The 8,540-nt window shown below is 30.5% G+C and overlaps 1 protein-coding gene across 2 annotated transcripts; it reads right to left on the reverse strand.

Annotated features, from left to right (window-relative positions):
- Positions 1-811: 811 nt before the first annotated feature.
- LOC124822541 (Homeodomain-like superfamily protein) lies at positions 812-6,169 on the reverse strand. 2 transcript variants are annotated; one of them, XM_047294557.2, is made up of 8 exons: positions 5,887-6,169; positions 5,530-5,587; positions 4,241-4,364; positions 3,749-3,928; positions 3,514-3,618; positions 2,686-2,795; positions 2,422-2,481; positions 812-1,386 (listed from the first exon to the last, which is right to left on the reverse strand). In XM_047294557.2, exons 1-8 carry the CDS (start codon positions 6,045-6,047, stop codon positions 1,288-1,290), a joined length of 897 nt encoding a protein of 298 aa, XP_047150513.1. In that variant the 5' UTR covers positions 6,048-6,169; the 3' UTR covers positions 812-1,287. The 2 variants fall into 2 exon arrangements, with proteins under 2 accessions (XP_047150513.1, XP_047150512.1); XM_047294556.2 differs by having other exon boundaries at positions 2,422-2,484.
- Between the last annotated feature and the right edge of the window lie 2,371 nt (positions 6,170-8,540).

An 8,540-nucleotide genomic window follows, 5' to 3' on the forward strand; every position in this document is an offset into this window, starting at 1 on the left:
CAAATTGGTGATCTTTACTTCCTAAGTTTTGTAGGATTGAATTAGGCTTGAAATCCACTTCTTAACATGATATTAGAGTTAAGTTAGAATTTATCCTAACGAGATTCGTGTGAATATATTGTTTCACCTCTGTCTGACCACTATCGGATAATCTATTAATGTGTAGTCTCATGTTCAAAATATATATACCTTAGCGTGAAGGATATATTGAAAGTCTCACATTGACTAAAGATAATACCAATTTATAGTATATAAGCAAGTGCAAACCTCACCTTATAAATTGATTTTGTGGGATTGAGTTAAGTTTAAAGTCCACTTTTTAATCGTAACCATGATATTACTATTGTGAAACTTTCACAATTGTGAAGTAATTTTCAATCACAGAAAATGAAGTTGAAATAGTTAAGTGTGTTAAATATATTTTTGGTATCTTAATTTTAAGTTAAAATTAAAATTAGTCTCTTTTTTAAACTTTGATCCAATTTAGCTAAAAATGTTAGATTTAATCTTTTTAATCAAACTTTATTAAATATTGTTTTGATATTTGAAACATTTCATAATAATATCCGTATTGTTTACCCCATTTAAAACATTTTTTCTTTGATGTTAATCAAGAAACATGTTTGAAACTTCAAATAAATTTAATAAAATTTGATTAAAAAATTAAATTTACACTGTTTTAAATATGAGAAACTAAATTAGTCCAAAAATTTGAAAACGAACTAACTTTTAATTTTCACCAAAAAGTTAATGAACCTAAAACATATTTCACTCAATAAATATGATGGAACGAATATAATTCTGAGTGAGATATCAGAAGGAATGCGAAACATCTCATAATGTTGAGTTGAAGATAGTGTGGCTATAATATTCAGAAGCATAATGCTGTTTATTGATTTATATACAACATAGGCAACAGCTCCTAGGTAATAGCACTTCTCTTATATGCTGATTTGTATAAAGAAGGTTTTAAATTACATATACAAGCTCTCAATATTCTCTGTACAGTACAGCCTCCAAAGGTTACCTCAACAGGATTCTCTCATTATCCTGCATTCCTAGGACAGCCATCTTTATAAGATGCACACAAAACCCAAATGAAAGTAAATTACATGCACATGCAACTATCTGCACTTTACAAAATGTTAGTAGAACTTGTGATCTTTGCTCCTCTTGTGTGTCCAATATTTCACCATTTGGAGTTATATAGGTGGCTGAGAGGGAAGCTTATTTTGTTTTAAGAAAATATTTAAAATCTGTGTTCAGGCACAAACCACTGCTAACACCTTAAGCAGATAAGATAACACTCTCTGATCTGTCAGTTAAAGATGGCCCAGATGATTTTGCTCTCTCTGAGTTAGCATTGTACAATGACAGCATCCTTCTCTGCATTAATTCCAAATGTTTGGTGAAAAGTGAATCGTTGAGTATAGATTTTGATGTCATATTTGTTAAGTAAAATTCAATAAATCAATAAAGATGCTAAGATTTTTTTCAGCAAAATGATAGGAGAATGAATTCTTCTGCCTGAAAAACAATAACACATGAAATTTCACCTCAGCAATCAGTGTAGTAAAAGTATGAACTAACAAATTATGTATATTAGTGAAACTCTAATTCTGATAACACCACCTAAAGAGCTTTTCTAAGTTTCTTATTTCTCATGTAATTAAGTCTCTTTATTACCACTACTCTGTATTCTATCCTTGCACCCTATCACAGAACATGGGTATAAAATGGGCAGAAGAAAAACTATTCAAACTATTTAAGGAAAACTCTACAGGGTTCCATTAGGACACTAGTTGTGAAAACAGAAATAGATTGTGTCTAAGAAAAGGGAAATAATTATTATTTTGAAAGTGCAAAAATCATTCAAACTTACTTTCAAGTAATTAAAAGTATTTGATATAGTTTATTAAATACTGCTTCAAGATACTATTACACAGAGTAATTCATCTTCCATTTACAATATCAGAAATGGGTTTGAAAGTGCTTATTTTATTATGGTCAGCTTCAGACAATGTTGCATTGTTGACATTCAACACTAAAACTATAGGCAGACATAATCAGAATAATTCAACTTTTTGTTTTAAGCAAAGAAAAGCATTCAATACGAAAAAACAAAGATCAATTTTGAATCAGAAGCCCCATCAAAAAAAGTTCTGTAGTCCCAGACTTAAACCTTGCACTCTGTAGTTTCCAGCAACAAAATACCTAGATTGCAAAATCAGTTTTTTTATTACATTAACATAATCCCACAGTTGAAGACATCCTCTTACAACAAGCATCATAATATCTAATAAATGAGGTAGAAGGTCAAGAGATGAAAAGGTATCCAAATATATTCATGTGTGCAAAAAGTAATAGACTGACCAAAAGGTACCAACGAATGAGACGCAGAATGTTAAGAAGAACACTTACTTCATTCTCAAACTCAGGACTTCTTAAATTGGTGGAGAGGTTTCTCATCAGCAGCAATACCTGCTAAAGAGAAAATCGTCATATAAATCTGCTACATTGGCCAATAATTTAAGCTATATAAACAGTAGGCTTCCCTATCAATTGTAGTCTGATAGCTCAAACCTTGGATACTCACTCACCAAGACACCATAAGATAGCAGAGAAATAAATAAATAAACAAATGGTATGTGGCCAAAAAAAAATAAAAGACTTGCGGTCACTTACGGTTTTCACATTTATTGGGTCCATCTGTTGCAGTGTTTGTAAATGATTAGTCACATTTGGATCGAACACACAACCAATGAAGCTATATACTTGTGCAAAATCTGGCATTGCTGTTTAATAGGACAGGTGAACTTGTCAAACAGCATGGAAAACAAAACGCATGTGCATAGTAATTAAACAGATTATGAACACTGGAAGGAAACACCAGGCATCTTGCATGCCACACATCTGTCTGCATGCTTAGAATACTCTTTTCCAATGAACAAATGGAAACTTGAAAGATACTTTGTCTTAATTTTTTTGTACTTCCTTGAAATGACAGCTTCAACAAGAAACACCATGGATTCCCAAGGCCTGTTTCCTATAAACGCTCGATACTTAAATCTGTTAAACTGAAGTACAACCCCCAACTAATCTGATTATTAGAAATTCCTTGAGAACACCAACAAGAAGAGATAAGGTACAAGGAGTCATAGTAAAAAACGGATATATGGAATAAAAACTGTCTCTTTGGATATACTTCTCTATAAATACTGCTAAGAGAAGAAAATACCAAAACAGATTAAACCAGTTTCTCCATAAACTAAAAATAGCTTATATACAAATTAGTTTGTAAAAGTTCCCATGCTGCTTTTCTAAAAGGTTATTTTAATTTATATAAAAACTAATTTTAGCCTATAAAGAAATTTATTTCAATTTTTTCTTATTTTCTTCTAAAAAAGCTATCCAAAAATTATCCAAATGAATATCCGGTGTCCATTATTCACGCTTTTCAGTAAGTTTTCGGCTGTACCAAATTAAGATTTGAGTAAAAACACGCATTCCTACCTTTAATTGGCTGGCCTTGGTCACCCTGATCTGTCTGTTTGCTCTCATTACTACTGCTGTAGCAGTAATTGAAGGGGTTGACTTTTTGATTCAACACCATATGTTCTAACCATAAAAGTGAAAATTCATGTTAACATAAATTTCAACATATCTAAATTTGTCAAAGAATACATAAAAAAGATATGTAATGACATAATTTAAGATTTTAAAAAATACAGTTCAGGCTAAAGAATACCTTTTGTCGCTTTAGGAAGAAGACCAACTTGTGGCGGAAGATTATAACCCCAAGATGGCAATGGCAGACTGCTAACTGCAGTTCTAAGCACAGATGACGAGTCTGGCCTATAAATGAATGACGATTCCGACAAAGCAGATGAAGATTGCAAAGGCCTTGTAACTTTGGATATAGTGAGAGCTGATAAAATGCAAACAATAAAAGACTTATTCATGCATTGATTATGACCCTGTTTGGATATACTTCTCATCAAACACTCACAACAGAAGAAAATAAAAATACAAAATAAATCAAACTTCTTTCATAAGTTAAAATCAACTTATGTACTTAGAAACTACCTCATTCAACTTCTTCCAAAAGTTAATTTTAATTTATGGAAGAAACTTAATTCATTTACTTCTTATATTTTTTTCTTCTATAAGTTTTTGATGAAAGTTTATTCAAACAAGACCTAAGGTCACATATACTTGAAATGAAGTTGGTCACACTAACCATTTTTAGAAGCCTTTTGTGGGTATGGATGAGCAGCTTTTCTTTTGGGTCGAGGGGGAGGTACATGTTCACTTGTTCCATTCTTCTGAACTTTCATGAAATACTTCTGTGCATGACTTCTTATCTTCCAAAAAGAGGAGGGGATGAAAAAATTCAATTCAGAAGTGTTGAATATTTGAATAAGTGTAATCTCAACACTCAGCAGCAGTAGCACACACACACACACACACACACACACACACACACACACACATATATATATATATATATATATATATATATATATATATATATATATATATATATAGATTGTAAAAAGAGTACAAGAGAAGATTCAGATGTCCAGTTCAGACTAGGAGAACCTGTCCTACTTTTCAGAATACATCAAAAAACAGTTTTTACAAGATTTTCTCTTTCTTTAGTATAGCTTTTCAAATAGAAAAGCTACACTATATACGTGTATTTCACTATGAGATGATGAACATATCACATCCCCTGCCCCTAGGAATGTAAAGAAAAGCACAGATGAGTAGATTGTATTCAATTTAAAAAATGCTTACTAAGAAGATGTAAGTATTGATTTGATGGAGAAAAAGGTTAAATCAGCTTTCTAATGATGGATGATATTTCTTAAAAGCCAAACTCAGGTTTGAGGTTTCAATTGGCTTTTTTAAGGAAACTATCATGTCAACCTTTATTCATTTTAATATATATATATATATATATATATATATATATATATATATATATATATATCTTCTTTTGTTTGTGTGTCAGTGTGCACATAAAAGGTATATATTCCAAACCAGAACCTGACCCTTTTCAGGTGGAAAAAATCACGAAAGTGGTAAAGGTTCTCTTAACAAAGCTTTATCCATAAGTTCAGGTAGGAATCAAACTATGTTAGTATATATAAGAAACGTGATCACCTACCAGCTATGCTTGATCTTTAACTGACAATTTCTTGAGGACGAGCGCTAGAACCACTGGAACACATTTTTTTTTTACTGATAGTTAGAATTATTGAAAACTATAAAATTATGATGAAGGTTTATCAATAAGATGTGTGACAAGTAAAACTTCATGATTTGAAATGAACTTTAAATAAATAGAAGAGTGTGCACCAATATTCTCATTTTCTGAGGCAATCTTAAAGCCATTAGTGTCATTAACACTGAATAGTTACCCAGATGCCCAATATGGGAATGAAAACAATGTGCAACAACAAATAAATGTCCAATTGCAAATTTTCAAGCACACAGACGCTCTTATCGCTGGTGTAAAAATACCTGGATGACTGTTTTTGAACCCACAAATGCTTCAATCTTCTTCCAGTCACGGTCGAATCTGAAATCAGTAAAGAGAAAAAACCCATAAGCAAAATTATGCAAACAAAATTGAAATTTTTTTAGCCACCCAACTGAAAAAGGAACCCAAAAACCAAAAGGGTCTCCACTGCAGCAAAAATCACAAGCACAAACAGAACCCAAAATCAACTCATCATGGATAACAAAACCCAATACAGCATCCAAACAAGTCTTAAACTTTATCACGAATTGAAACTTGAGAGCAAAATGAAACTTCAATACCATGAACGAATCATACAAGTTACAGAGAAGAAAGAAAAAGAAAAAGAAAAGACTTACAAGTGAAGAGCTTCGAGAAACTTGTCATGTTCGTGGTCGGTCCAGTTCTCTCTGGACTTGGTAATGGTGTAAGGTTTCCGAACCTTCTTATTGAGATCGTCCATGTTGAAGGGGTCGAAGAAGGGAAAAGTTTGAGGGGGGTTTGAGTTGAGGGACACCATTAATGACACCAACACTGTTCAAGAACCTCTTCAGTTTTCAAGTGTTGTTGGTGTTGGTAACTTAGCTTAGAGAAGTTGAGTGGAACAATGAGAGGCAGTGATTTTAACTTTGATTTTTTCCACAAGTTATTAGAACCAACCTTTCTCTCACCCTTTATATACAGACACACAAACATGGCACTAAGACATGTGGCAACAGTTAGTGGGTCGTTATTCTTTCTCAGACAACAACGTTTGAGGTTCACCCAAAAACAACCTTTTCTTTTTCCTTTTATTTTCTTCTTTTACACAAATTTATATGCACTCCATAAAACGACAGAACTTTGTGCTATTGTTTAGTCGCCATTTCTGGTATTTTTCCAGTTAAAAGTATACTTTTATCTTAAATACTTCAACACGATAACTTTTAGATGTTCTTTTATCTATGAAAATGGTTTGATTTTTGTTTCTTGAGTTTTTTTTTATTGTATAAATAGTATAAATATGTTAGAGATCTCACAAGATAAATTAGAATTATAATAAGTATAAATATAATCTTATTAGTTACTTTTGTAGTATTTAATTAGATTTAAAATATATTTTTTAGTATAATATTATAATTATTTAAAAAAATTATTTCAATAAAATTTGTTATTTGTTATCTTATATATCACTACAAAATTATATAATTATACCATGGGTTTATTTTTGCGTTATTGGTTATTTATTTTAATCCCTCATAAATGCACATCTCGCGGTTGACAAAAACATTGGAAAAATTATCGTCCGCAAATAATTTTTGACAATTTTATTCAAAACTGTCGTCATTTACAAGGGTTTTGGAAACCATGGCCAATTGCGCGATTTTTACAGAAACTGCTAGTAGGTGTTTACTAAAACCGCCGAGACTTGTATGAATTGTCCAAAATCATCAGAACTTGTGTGGGTTACCTAAAATCGCAAAAATTTTCTACATTTACTTACTTGAGGTTTTAGAAACTGTCAATGATACAATTAATTTTATTTTTTTAATTATTAAAAAAATTTGTTTAATTTGATTAACAATAAATATATTTAATTATAAATCATAGTAATCTGAAACCAAAAGTAATTAATATTATATAAAATAGTTGTGAAGATTAAAAATACAAATAATTTGTCAACTTAATAATTCGTGGTTCTTAATAACAAGTTCCAAAACATGTTATTTCTATTTTATTACATAAGTTAGTAGAGAGTGGAGTTTGCCGCACCATACCATGTTCACCGTAGTGATTATGGTAGTGAAGGAATAGTATAAACAAAGTTATACGTTTTCAATATTGTATTCTTTTTTGGATTTTCGATATTTATATTTTATGATTGACAAAAATATACGTAAAACTTATAAGTTGAGTTCTGATGATGGTAATTATGATGTTTCAATTCAAATAATTATTCTAGATATGATTATATCATTTAAAACTTTTCATCTTAGAACTAGTTTTAGAATTAGAGATGAGAAATGAACTAATTCCTAACTTATTTTAGTAATAGTTTTTTTCTTTAAATAATTAAAATATTCTTAAATTATTTGATAATCTATTTTAAAATTTAATATAATTATATCTTTGTTATTAATTTTGAAGAAAAGAATATAAATATCATTTTAATATTAAATATTTTATAACATTTTTTTATTTTTACGAAATATGAAAAGTTTCATAAATTTTATATTTAAATTTAATTTAATACATATAAAGTAATTTTTGATCAATTAAATTAATATTTATTAAGTTATAAAGAAGAATTGCAAATGATGGATATATTTCGAAAGATAGAAGAAAGATAAAATACCTTAATTCTATGTTCCTTTGAAATGATTTTATTGTAATTGCATATTAGTAGTGAAAATGAAAATAAGATGATTTGTCACGTTTACATGTAGTGATTATTTGAAGCATAAATTTGTGAGATTATTACCAAATTCCATCTTGCTAATTAGAAAGGATTTGTGGTTGTTTCATGCATTTTTATCTTCTTCTTACATGTTTTCTTGGTTTCAATTTGAGATGTGATGTGTATTTTTCTTGTCATCTTCTCCTCGTGCATGACTTTATGTTTGTTTGCCCCCTTTTCTTTTTTTTTCTGAGAGTATATCAGGACTAGGGTCTAGGGATCATAAAAGAAGCTGATTGAGATTTAGGTCAAAATTCAAGCAGATATATTGTAGGTGCATTAACTTTTTGGAGGACTTAAAAGTTAACAACTTCTTAGCTCACAATAACTTGTTTTGTGTCAACTTCTAACAATGATTTTCTATCTTTCTGTAACACGTGAGCTGCATGATGAGAGTGAACGACATGTTATTATGAATGAAAGACAGGTGAAACGTGATCAGGGACACGTGGAACTTGATCAGCAGGAGGTGGAGAGCAGACGCAACACTAGGATTCGTAAGGAAAATTCTCTTTTAAAAGGATTTGCGCGTTAGTTGGGGGGGCATGTGGAATGTGGCAAGTATCTCTCTCTCTT

Source organism: Vigna umbellata, chromosome 4 (genome assembly GCF_029865625.1).
Source record: "Vigna umbellata cultivar VRB3 chromosome 4, Vumbellata_1.0, whole genome shotgun sequence".
NCBI lineage: Eukaryota > Viridiplantae > Streptophyta > Magnoliopsida > Fabales > Fabaceae > Vigna > Vigna umbellata.

What these genes read in the sequence shown, in the direction of transcription:
- LOC124822541 (XM_047294556.2), bottom strand. Translation starts at nt 6,047, where the DNA reads ATGGTGTCCCTCAACTCAAACCCCCCTCAAACTTTTCCCTTCTTCGAC. An exon ending in GTTCAAAAACAGTCATCCAG is followed by an intron (nt 4,365 to 5,529) that starts GTATTTTTACAC and finishes TCTTTTTGGAAG; the next exon opens with ATAAGAAGTCATGCACAGAA. An exon ending in ACAAAAGGCTTCTAAAAATG is followed by an intron (nt 3,929 to 4,240) that starts GTTAGTGTGACC and finishes GCATTTTATCAG; the next exon opens with CTCTCACTATATCCAAAGTT.